Here is an 11,794-nt window from a genome sequence, read left to right on the forward strand (position 1 = left end):
GAGAAGAGGCTGTTCTGCTAGTGGTCAGTTCCGCAATTTGGATATGTAGGACCACATCAAAGCTTCAGCAGCAGCGCCATCTACCATGTGCAGATGTACTGTAAGCACCACAAAGCAGTCCAATGCTTCGACCGCTAACAAGAAATTCAGAAAGGTAAACGTCGATTTTCGTATGAGATATAGCTCAAAAGTACATTAAAATTTGATTTCAAACTATTCCTCACGGCAGATCGTGACCTTCATGCGAGGCTCCTGCTAGATGGCGTCGTATATATTTTGTAGTCTATCCACCAATTTTTTTTTTGTCTCAGTGTACTCCATAGGGAGCATATCTGCGAGCAAGGTGGGCCAAATCGCAGTCTATTTGGTGGGCTCCATTTAATCGACTTCGTTCAATGCCTTTTCGCCTGTGATATCCCATTTACCAAAGTAAAGACTAGACCAAACGCGTTAACGGTGTAGACAAAAAAGCATAATCGAGACATACTCAAAGATAGCCATCATGGACCATTTTCGGTTATCTGCTTCGGGGAAGACAAGCGATCGAGGCCCATACATAACCTTCGAAAACCAACGTGTTTAGTTTAAAGTCAAAATGAGATCAGTTTTCATGACGCACCTCATCATCTACTTCATTCTTTTTCCGAGGGAGGCAATGCATAAACTTCCAGTTGGGATTAGCTCCACCTTCGCGACAGAGTTTTTCAGTGACTTGATAGCCTGCAAAATCCCTGAGACGTTGCTCCTTTTCCGCTTCTTGGCCCATGGAGATCCTGTAATTCATAATTAGCATTGTGTGGTATAAAAGAGCAGGATATGTAGCTTACCATGTATCGGTGACTACAACATCTGCTCCATGAACAGCTTCGAGAGGATTGTTTGTCCAGTGGATACCTTTGTCGCACCCCAATTGCGTTACGCGGTCCCAGACCGCTGGAGGACACTGGTACATTGCCTGTGGAGGTGTCGCTACTCGCATTTTGTGTCCTAGTCGAGGATATGTAACAAGCATATCGTGCAGGACGTTGCAAGAGTCTCCAACCCAAGCTATGGTCAATGGACGCACTGCGGCCAAGGGCTTGTTGGCAGCTGGCGCTGCCGTAGGGTCCGATTCGAATAGGTGGGCATGTTCATGTAAGGTCAACATATCCGCCAACGTCTGAGTGGGATGCCAAAGGGAAGAAAGTGCGTTGACAACTGGGACGGGTGAATACTTTGCTAATTCCTGGATGGGGTGCATGTCTTTCAGTTGATGCTGTGACTACTATACGGAATAAATACCTCGATCTCCTCGTGTTCTCCAACTCGGGCGAATATCCCTTGACACATACCGCCGATGACGCGAGCCGTATCTCTGAGGGTCTCGTTCTCGCCAAGCTGAATGTCGTCGCGACCGAGAAACAGAGAACGTCCACCAAGAAGGACGGAGGCGGTTTCAGCAGAAACCCGAGTACGGGTGCTTCGCTTTGAGAAGATGAGTGCTATAGACTTGTTGAACAGGGACTGCGAAGGCATCCGAAGACCTTGACGGCTGCCCTTTTTGCCAGCCCTCTGGGGCTCAAGCCAAGGGAGAGAGACTTGCTTGAGGTAGTGTGCATGACTGACAATGCGAGATATTTGGGGTGCTGTGAGGTCTGCCAACGTCTTCAAATGAGGAACAACGGCCATTCTGACTGTCTACAAAAAAAACAAACGTGTGAGTCACGCAATGAGTGAGCTGGGAGTTGGGTTACCTTGGGTATGACTCAAGGCTTATAAGGACTCTGGGGATGTCTGCTGACTCGAATTTTTAAATCAAAAACATAACGTAAACTACGGTTGAGTATTAGGCGGGATCCACCTGGTCAAAAAATACTATAAATGCTAACTGAAGTCCATCTAAGCTCCCCTGCATCAGACCGTCAATTGCGGCTGCGATTAATTGGTAGACATTTGTAAGAAGCTTTCTTTTGGTAGTAAGTCCCTGCCCAAGCAGTGGCCACAAAGTCTGGTTAGGGTTTACGGCATAGGATTGCCGATCAGTCCCGCCTCTTTTTCGGAGTGGCATTTTGTACTCCGCGTATCGACTCCCTAGGCCGTGGACAACGTCGAGCTCGACGTCCTTGACATTTTCCTCAGATATAACGACCTTTGTCTTGACATAACATTGTCACAATTCACCTCGACATAGATCTCAGCTAATCGTGTTCTGAGCTTCTCTTTTCCGACGTGGGAGACCCATCATTTGGTAGTCATGTCTGCAAGCCAAACACCCTCGTTGACCCCTTCACGGTCACCGTCGCCAGAACCACCAGTACAGCCAGATCATTTCTTTGGCTCAGATGCCAGCAATCTTTCCCCATCCCCCAGCTCAGATGAAAAACCATGGCTTGACCCTACTGACGACCCTTTAGCACACCGTGGAATTCCCGTTTTCAAACCCTCAATGGACGAGTTTGCAGACTTTGAAGGATTCATGACGAAGATCGAATGCTGGGGACTGCGGAGCGGTATCGTCAAAGTCATCCCGCCCAAAGAGTGGTCAGTTCCTGTTGATAATTGTTTACGAAAGGCGCCAGTAGTCAATGATGATACAGGACCGATGCATTGCCGTCCTTAAAGGAGCAATTAGCTAATGTCAAGATAAAGTCACCCATCGAGCAACATATGCTGGGTCGTGGTGGTTTGTTTCGGCAGGAGAACATTGAGAAACGTCGTATAATGAGTGTACGAGAGTGGGCAGAGCTATGTGAAAAAGATGACCTCCGCGCGCCTGGGGTGGAGGATGTTGGGTTACACGCAAGAAGCTCTCAACCCAAGGCGAAGGTCCCAAAGCGCGCCCGGAAGAAAGCAGATACAAGCAAAGCTGAAAGTGTCGAGCGAGACGGGGACGATTTTTCTGTTAAGGAGGAGCAAGATGCAGAAACTACGGGCGAGGTTATTCGATTTGATTCCCTACCAGCGTCACCACCAACAAGTATACTCATCTCGCGGTCTACTGTTCCTATAGTTGCTAATAGAGAACATGAAGAAGCCCAGGAACTTGAACCTCAGACCAACAGCGCACAACCTGCTGAACAGGTTGATCCTAACGTCCCATCCACGCCGGGGGTCGAGGAACCACAAACTGAAGAACAGCAGAAGTCGAAACCGAAACGTCCTGGTCAGAGTCGTGAAGTAAGGGAGGCCCATCTTGCTGAACGTGCTGCCCGAGATGTCGCATTCTTGGAGGCATTCAATCCGCAGAGCGACTGGTTGCCTGCTCGCACTTCGAATAACGATTATACGCCAGAATTTTGTCAGAAACTCGAGAGGCAATATTGGCGTAATTGTGGCTTGGGCAAGCCTGCTTGGTACGGAGCTGACACCCAAGGTATGTTTATATGCTCGTTCATGTTGAGTTTTACTGAAATTGCGATATAGGGTCACTGTACACCGACCAGACAAAGGTCTGGAATGTTGCCCATCTTCCGTCGTTGTTATCCCGGATACTCCCAGCCTCATCCAAAGGTTTACCAGGAGTCAACACTCCCTACCTCTATTTTGGCATGTGGCGCGCAACTTTTGCATGGCATGTCGAAGATATGGATCTGTTTAGTATCAATTATATACATTTCGGTGCACCGAAATTCTGGTATGCCATGCCTCAAGGCCGTGCAGGGGCTCTTGAACAGACCATGAAAGGTACGCTATTCTGTTTTTGCGCTGGTTTATTGGACCTTGTTCAACCATATGACAGGATACTTTCCGAAGGATATTTCCCAGTGCCCACAATTCTTGCGTCATAAATCTTTCCTTGCCTCTCCTACCCTTCTTGCGCAATCATCCTGTCGACCAAATATACTGGTTCAGAAGGCCGGAGAGTTCGTTATCACGTTCCCGCGAGGCTACCATGCCGGATTCAACCTTGGATTCAACTGTGCTGAGAGTGTCAATTTCGCACTAGATAGTTGGCTGGACCTGGGCAGGAAAGCAAAAGCTTGTCATTGTATCAGTGATAGGTAAAATGATTTCATATGATCCGATCTTCGGATATTGACATTTTAATGATTATCCTAGTGTCCGTATTGATGTCGATCAACTATTACTCGATAGGAAAGCCGAACGAGAAGCACAAGCGAAGAACAAGGATGCGGAGACTGCGCAAAAACGGAAGAGAGCAGCCAAACGGAAAGCTGATGGTCAAGGTAGCGGTGCTCAGACTAAACGAGCGAAGACAAAAGATGGGGCGCAGGGTAACTCACCAGGCTCGTCGGCAGGTCCATCTGGTCACAAGTTTTCTGTGACACTTAAACTTGGGCCTAAACCTGCTGATGTGGAGCAATTTCCTTGTTGTCTATGTGTATCTCCATCTCAAGAGAGTTTGTTGAGGGTGCACGATTCACCTATGGGAAGGAGAGAACTCCCTGAATCTTTAATCTCGCTTGGTCCCGATCAATGGATGGCACATGAAGAGTGTGCAAGAGTTGTCCCGGAAACGTGGGTAGACGAAATTGAAGTCGGAGACGTACGTGAGGATGGCACACGAGCGAAGGAGAAGGTCATATTCGGAGTGGACGCCATAGTTAAAGACCGTTGGAATCTGGTACACTTTTTTCTTTATCGTGCTGATTTACTAGTAGCTAATATCGTCCACAGAAATGTTCCGCTTGTTCAAGAACACGTTACAAGGCCCATGGAGCTCCTATACAGTGTACGAAAGGAAAATGTGCTAAATCCTTTCACGTGTCTTGTGCAAGAGATGGTCTTCCAACTGGTATTGTCTACTCAGTTCTTCGCGAAGTGGAGAAAGAGGTGGTTCTTATGGATTCAAATACCAGTCCAGCGGTTGAGGTTCAGCCCCAAAACACCGCAAACCTCGGGCAGGCAGCTGTTCTTCCTGGAGACCCCATACAAGTTGATCTAGCGCAAGTACTATGCGATGACTCCAATGGGACCCCTGCTCCTCGTATTCTGAAGGTAATCAAGAAGTTAGAAGTGCAGGTGTTGTGTACACAGCATAATCCTGTGGGTATACTCCCTTTTGCTATCTGAAGAAGTGGGAGTCTAATATAATGCTAGGCCGTTGCTGCTGCGAAGAAAGCATCAAAGCAAGACAAGATTCGCAATGAGCTTTTTGCGCTTCCTTCTATGACCAGAATCAAGATTCGCGTAAGTGCAGGGGTTTTCGAGGTCTCTCTTGTACGTGTGATCGAAGAGTCTAAGTCTGTGGAAGTGCTATGGGACAGGGGCGTCAAGCGTGAATTTAAATGGGGCAGTGTGGTGTTTGGACAGACAGATGAACAAAATATCCAACAGAAACCTTCAGAACCCGCCCCCGAGCCAGAACGTAAGTCTGAGCCTTTAATCTTTGTGTTGGATAATCTCAATGTCTATGGCCTTTAAAAGCATCCCAGCTGGCAACTACCCCACAAGTCTCTTTTCCTCCAACATCATCGCTTCCTACAATGTCGCATCCTACCGCCCCGCCTTCCACCGTCCCTCTGACAAGCACATTTCAAGCTCCCATTTCAACTCACTACTCGGCTCCTCAACACTCATACGGTTATATGTCAGGAAACTGGCCATATCAATACCCGGTCCCCCAACATCCCTCTGCGACGCAGCCCAGCTCGACGCAATACACTCCTGCATATGCGTACCCAAGTTATTATCATCATCCCGCATCAGTTGTATCTCCATACTCGCAGCATAATGGCTACAGTTACGCACCTCATTATCGTTCACAACTGCAATGGCAGCAGCCATACACTGGACCCCGGCTTAATCCTGACAATCCAATGCTACCGCACGAGGCTTCACCTCCGCAAAACGAACCTCAGCCTCAATCCATGTCGGGGCCCTCATAACCAATTACATCCACTGGTTCACCGCCGATATTTTCGTTAGGCAGCCCACGTTGGTCCCGCAACAACCAGTGGCAGGGAGGGGCACATGAATGTCAAGAAGTTGTATTATTATAAAACTGGACCCTGGTTCTTTAATGTTCTCCTTTCATTATCTTAGCAGAATACATGATCGCTTGTACATGTATGATGTCCGTAGTTTTGATAGCGAAATTGCTTGCTACTTCCATGTGAGCGCGACATGGTCGTCACGTGATAAATATAATTTACCGCGATTACTACATAGCACCGTGACAAATTATTGCCATTGAACTTGTTCTGCGACATCTCAACCAGTGAATGGCCAGCAACCCATTAACTTGAAATGTGGCTTATAAGTGGGCCATTTGATGGGGAGCAAGGCGACGTGACCACAAGGAGTACGTTGCTTTCTTTCCCAGTCTTAGCAGTGTCTTGACGATTCCAGAGACGAAGCTCCTGAAAACCGGCAAGAAGTACTCTCTTGGACGAAAGGAACAGCCGCTCGTTATAAACAACAAGAAGATATCTCGTGAACATGTGAAGTTTACTGTAGGAACATATCTACAGGAGAATATGGTGTGTTTGAGTTATGAACCACAGGTTATCATTGGACTTGGCACTCAATGTCGCTGGATGATTCTCTGTTAGGACGACGTGTCATTCATCCCAAAATTGAACGTTTTCAATGCAAAGAAAACGATATTGAATATTATTCGCGACACTGAGACTATTGTCGTAAATCCTACCGAGAGCTACGAGCTACAGGACGGTGATGCTGTACATGTTTTAGGAGGACTACCCGTGGAGTTGAGTTCCTTCTCGGATTTCTGGCTGCACATCACAGATCTAATAGATTTGTGCAGAGTTCGTTGGCACAGGGTCACATGTTTTCAAGCTCCAGCTCGGGGAAAGGCTTCTGTTTCTGTAGATGCCGCTGCCGCAGTTGGTGAGTGACGAACATTGTCATTGAAGCGGCAATAATTGATATTTGTTACAGGGATTGGTCTTCTGAATACACCTAACTCTTCTATTACTCATCATCTGACGCCAAATTTCTTGCTTAATAGTGCTATAATGACATCCCTTTTGTCAGCTACACAGCTCGTGAAACCGGAGTGGCTTGTCGAGTATATTCGCTTAGGCGAATCATCTGAAGATGAAGACCCTTTCGGTTCAGCGCTCGAGAAGACGTTCAATCCGCCTCCTGAAACAAGATATCGACCGACTTTTTCTGCAAGCCTTCCCAGCTCATTGAAGCAATTTAAGGTCTGGGAGCCCAATGAAGAACGGATCAACATGCTAAGAGGCTACAGATTTATACTTGTAAGCGAAAGGAGCAGGGAGGTAGATGGTGAACTGCGAGACCTGATTGTTCGTGGAGGAGGAGAGTACGAGGCTTTCAGTATTATGTCAGGTTTAGGCAAGTGGCGTCAGCTATTAGCCAAAAATAAAAGAAAGGTGGACGAGATGGGTAGCAGTGGTAAGATGATGGTAGTTGTAGCTGATGAAGGGGCTATGAGCGCCGCACTTGGTTCAGAGCAATGGCAGAGCTTTGTCGCAGATGCGAGCAGGTATGGACCCTCCTTGTTTCTCCGGTCAATTACATTAAATCACTTTATTCTTAGTCTGAGCTCGCGTGTCATTCCTCCCGAAAATCTACTACAAGCTGTTGCCAACACCGACACTACTTACATAGAGGACCATCAAGGTGATATTGAGATCCCTGTACAAGGTTTTTGGATTTTCCGTGATGATTGTTTATCAGCATCACTTATACAAAAGAAGACTTTGCATCTTCATTGCCAGATTTTATACCTAATACTCACCCAAACGAACCGTCATTGACGAATGATGTTCCGGAACAACCTATTCCAATCCCGACGTCTCCCCCGAGAGCAATCGAAGATATTCAAAAGCCAGTTTCACAGCGTAATGAGGATCCTCCTGACCTACCACCTCAACCACAGGAAGATGAAGCTGTGGCAGAACCTTCTCGTCGTCCTCGAAAGGCGAGTACATCATGACTGACCGTAGAAAATTATATAAACTACGTTCCCAGACTCTGATACGTCGAGCAAATCGTCAGCGGCCAACAGATACTTCCGAATCCCATGCTACCGATGAAGCAGCTGCGTCTACCTCAGGGGCAGAGAAACCAACTACTACAGTAAGCCGATCACACCTCTTTCTTTCACTCGTTTAAACCTTTCTAGTCCCACCCGAGGCCCCGCTCTGCAAGATTGACTAGGCGAGCTGGGACCGCCATCGCGCCTATGGTTGTGGCGGAACCATTTTTGGAAGAGAACGGTGGTACACAGGCTCCCTCACTTTCGAAGTTCAAGGACCTTTTCGATGCGAGTGATCCGGACAAACTTGAAAAAGAGGATATTCCCATATTCGGCCCATCGGACAGTCAATCTCAAATCACCAATAATCAGAGCGCAACTCAAAGCGAGACTCAAGCAATAGCGAAGCCGCGATCTGGTGTCGAGCCTTCTGGAAGGCTGGGCGTGGTAATGGAAGAAGACGAAGGTAGGCCTTCGCTAGAGGAGGACCATCCACCAACGGATATGAACCTGGATCAAGTTGGTCTTGCGCCCCGTTCGCAAGTGGACGAACAGGAAGTTATAGATGAAGTCGACCGACATGATGGTGACCTGTTGTCTGCCGGGAGTGAGACATCTGCACCGAAAGAACCTCCCAGACCTATAAAGCCCAATAGTGCTACTCAAAGTAAGATGGACAAAGATGACGCCTTCCTCAAAGCAGTAGCCTCTACCAAGAAGGGAAAGAAAGCAGAAGACAGCTTTGATCGTGAATTCAACAATTTACGAATATCCAGGCCTGATTTACAGCGAGAGGAGCAGGAACAGGAATGGGCGGTACTTGGTGATTTTGATGATATTAGAAACATCAGAGGGAACTTCATGGTGGTGTTGGAAATGGACGTTTTTAGGAAGGATACAGAGCATAATCAACAACAAAGGGCTGAATGGATGCAACGACCCAACTTCAAGAAGTTCAAAAAGGTGAGCATGCCGTCTTTTCTTCTGGGTCTCGGTCTGCTAATGTTTGGTCAAGAAAATAAATCCAGGTTCAAGAAAACCCGTGGAAGTGATGTTCAACGAAGACAACGACTATGGAGTAGGTTCTGGTATGTCATTTTTGAGCCATTCAGATGTGTTACGAGACTGGGTATGCAATGAAACAGGATACTGGAAAGGCGGCTCGCAGTCATCCCATCCTAAGGGAGATGGTACCTTTGCAACCCAGCAGTCTATTCCCGCTGATTCTACGTCCAAACGAAAGCGGAGAGCATTTACTGTAGCTGACTCAGATGAGGAGATGTTAGAAGAAGAACCAGTTCGCAAGAAAAGCAAGAACCCGGCCATCAAGAAGGAGCCAGCCAGTCAGGCTATTAAGCGCTCTTCGAAGCCAAATAAAGGAACCGTCAACACCCTGTTTCTACCGTCAGATGAAGAGGACGAGAAGTCGGAGCCAATTGACTCCCATACTCTTGACGATATAGACAGCGGAGATAATGGGACTTCTACTATGCAGTCCAATGATCATGACTTACCAGCAACGCGGAGTTCAACAACGCGACGAACTGCAAGAGGAAATAAGAGGACTATTGCAATTGCAGACGATGAATCTGATGACGGAGCGACTTTCAAAGGTTTTGGCTCAAAAAGAAGAAAAATAGGGAAATGATTATACATGACGCTCTAAAGCACAGAGGCAGTGTGTACAACTTGAACTCCTAGCCTTTCCCGATGGTTTTGCATGTCGTATGAATTGGTATAATATGAGCGACGATCGTCGTCTTAGTTTTTGCATTATAGTAATAGACTGGCTAGCTTGTGAGATATCACAACCGTTCTAACTCATCGTGGATTGAAAATCCGAGGAGACGCTGTGTTTTAGAAGCCTTCCGTCCTCCGGTTTGACTTTACCCCTAATTAGCTACAGTATCATACTATAACGGAAAAACGCACCTTTGCTCTTGACATACAAAAACCTCAGGAGCTCCTTCCCAGTCCTCGAGAACATATTTCGTGGCATTTCCTTCTGCGCCATCATCGTCCCCAGTCCCAAACAAGTCCAGAGCTAGTTGAGTATGACTGACACCCGCGTACGTTGTCACGCAACGAGGGTTGATCAGTATACGCGCTGGCTCGTAGACAGAGTTGGGGATGGATAGTCGACCAACGGGGAGATCTTCGAAGTGTAAATCTTCGTCTGGCATTGCATCGTAGTCAGATCCGGCATTGGCGTCCGGATCTACGGGAGGTGGTTGACGACGGACGATACTTGGAGTGTCCTTCGAGGCATCCTGTTTCGGGGCATCCTGCTTCGGACTATTCTGTTTCGGTGCATTCTTCTTCTTCTGCCGAGAACTCTCGTCGCTAACCTCATCATCCTTTACTCCTTCCAGAGCTTTGCTTATCCACAGATCCCTGCAGAACCAAGCCTGGGTACTGTCTAGACAAGACGCGTCGGAAGGTCTTGGCGGCTGGGGGTCAGAAGAAGATACATTGTGGTAGTCTTCTCCATAGCGGTATTGGATACCCTTGTAATAGGATTGTGCAGGGTCTACGATATGGGTACCGGCCTCACAGCAGAATACCTGGAAAGGCAAGTGATCTATGTAGCGCGCAGCTCCAACCTCATCTCGTGGGGGAACAGCATCTGGTTTAGAGGACGACCTTGACTGTCTGAACTGGTCTCCGTGAATGTCGCGTGTACGCCACCTGGTAATGGAGCCGAATAAAGATCAGATATGCGTTGATATTACACAAGTATACGTTGTCGTACCGGTCAGAAAAAATAAAGAATCCATTGAACTCGGCCCAATCCATTCCACATACCATTGCAGCTTCGTTGGCAATGCTTACTTTGATTGTTTCCAGGATATCGTTTGGGCACGTAAAACCCTTGAGCCAAATGACTCGGTGAAATTTGATATTACGTTTGTGATATAGTTCTCCCAAGGGTTCCAAAGCAAGATTTCTCATGTACGCCTCTTCAGAGGGATAGTATGCAGCGGTGGGGTCTTCGGTCATTCCTGGAACTCTTCGAATTCTGAACGGGACGCCCAAAAGGGTCAAAACGGCTTCGCAAAGGTCTGTAAGTGTGGAAGTTGAATCTGTTGAGTCATAATCAAGCATCGACACGAAGAGGTTGGATGTTCCCAAACGTTTCGCCAATTGGACAATGACGGCAAGCTGATCGACAAGAAAATGGTCGGCTGAATGTATGGCGATAGCAATGTAGAACAAGTGATCTTCTCTGGCAAGGTCATCGTAGGCGTCTTCATCCTGGTTCTTATTCTGTCCGAAAGGGCGGGCTAGTGTAGGACAATATGCGGCTACCCAACCGTTTAAAGAGAGAAGGTGTTCAATGGAAGTTAAAACGCTCTGTACGTCCATATGCGTAGTCTCCTTTCCTTTGATACTGTAAACGCCGTTGCAAAATGATGAACATGGAGCGAACAGACGGCAAGCAATTGTACTCACTATGGTTTTTGAAAGCGCTGCCAGTAATCTGCCACCCCATTCGAAATAAAGTCTTCAAATATATCAGGCCTCTCGTCCCGGCCCATTCGCGACTGTAGGTTTTTGTGTTTCTGTACATTCAAGGTCTTATCTGACCCAGTTACCCTTTCAAAAACATTATATTCTTGAATTTCAAGAAATGTCGACGGCGTTGGATTCCATGATGAGGGATAGAAAAGGAGGCGAACAAAGAAGACAAGACTTAAAGCAAAGAATATTCTCGTCAACGTGTGCCGTCGCAGAGACCAGGCCATGACGGATGTCAGAATCCGAAGTTCTAAGGCACCTGTCACGGTCATATGGGTTTTTCGTTGGCCTGCCCTGACACACCCTATAGTCTTTTGTGGCACATCTGATTCCAACCGACTTTAGCTCAGTTGGAAGAGCGCG

At 47.3% G+C, this 11,794-nt stretch overlaps 7 protein-coding genes across 7 annotated transcripts; 5 read left to right on the forward strand and 2 right to left on the reverse strand.

Annotated features, from left to right (window-relative positions):
- Window positions 1–90: 90 nt before the first annotated feature.
- SERLADRAFT_471802 (uncharacterized protein) lies at window positions 91–1,698 on the reverse strand (the record flags this gene model as incomplete). Its single annotated transcript, XM_007320270.1, has 5 exons — window positions 91–436; window positions 488–561; window positions 620–773; window positions 828–1,225; window positions 1,282–1,698. 5 exons carry the CDS (start codon window positions 1,666–1,668, stop codon window positions 379–381), a joined length of 1,071 nt encoding a protein of 356 aa, XP_007320332.1.
- Window positions 1,699–2,401: 703 nt separating this feature from the next.
- Window positions 2,402–2,718, forward strand: SERLADRAFT_340652 (uncharacterized protein; the record flags this gene model as incomplete). The annotated part of the gene is made up of 2 exons (XM_007320271.1): window positions 2,402–2,520; window positions 2,577–2,718. Coding segments are annotated over 2 exons (261 nt in total), but the record flags the coding sequence as incomplete, so codon positions are not given.
- Window positions 2,719–4,782: 2,064 nt separating this feature from the next.
- On the forward strand, window positions 4,783–5,364 carry SERLADRAFT_350081 (uncharacterized protein; the record flags this gene model as incomplete). Its single annotated transcript, XM_007320272.1, has 2 exons — window positions 4,783–4,986; window positions 5,041–5,364. 2 exons carry the CDS (start codon window positions 4,783–4,785, stop codon window positions 5,362–5,364), a joined length of 528 nt encoding a protein of 175 aa, XP_007320334.1.
- A 62-nt stretch (window positions 5,365–5,426) lies between these two features.
- Window positions 5,427–5,700, forward strand: SERLADRAFT_394086 (uncharacterized protein; the record flags this gene model as incomplete). The annotated part of the gene is made up of 1 exon (XM_007320273.1): window positions 5,427–5,700. A coding segment is annotated over one exon (274 nt), but the record flags the coding sequence as incomplete, so codon positions are not given.
- Window positions 5,701–6,189: 489 nt separating this feature from the next.
- Window positions 6,190–6,868, forward strand: SERLADRAFT_371341 (uncharacterized protein; the record flags this gene model as incomplete). Its single annotated transcript, XM_007320274.1, has 5 exons — window positions 6,190–6,244; window positions 6,292–6,422; window positions 6,495–6,647; window positions 6,725–6,792; window positions 6,844–6,868. 5 exons carry the CDS (start codon window positions 6,190–6,192, stop codon window positions 6,866–6,868), a joined length of 432 nt encoding a protein of 143 aa, XP_007320336.1.
- A 236-nt stretch (window positions 6,869–7,104) lies between these two features.
- SERLADRAFT_471810 (uncharacterized protein) lies at window positions 7,105–8,366 on the forward strand (the record flags this gene model as incomplete). The annotated part of the gene is made up of 5 exons (XM_007320275.1): window positions 7,105–7,417; window positions 7,472–7,578; window positions 7,632–7,855; window positions 7,906–8,013; window positions 8,060–8,366. Coding segments are annotated over 5 exons (1,020 nt in total), but the record flags the coding sequence as incomplete, so codon positions are not given.
- Window positions 8,367–9,178: 812 nt separating this feature from the next.
- Window positions 9,179–11,675, reverse strand: SERLADRAFT_471815 (glycosyltransferase family 69 protein; the record flags this gene model as incomplete). Its single annotated transcript, XM_007320276.1, has 4 exons — window positions 9,179–9,796; window positions 9,845–10,600; window positions 10,665–11,303; window positions 11,366–11,675. The coding sequence occupies 4 exons, from the start codon at window positions 11,656–11,658 to the stop codon at window positions 9,718–9,720; spliced, it is 1,767 nt and encodes a 588-aa protein (XP_007320338.1).
- Between the last annotated feature and the right edge of the window lie 119 nt (window positions 11,676–11,794).

Source organism: Serpula lacrymans (assembly GCF_000218685.1).
Source record: "Serpula lacrymans var. lacrymans S7.9 unplaced genomic scaffold SERLAscaffold_9, whole genome shotgun sequence".
NCBI classification, from domain to species: domain Eukaryota; kingdom Fungi; phylum Basidiomycota; class Agaricomycetes; order Boletales; family Serpulaceae; genus Serpula; species Serpula lacrymans.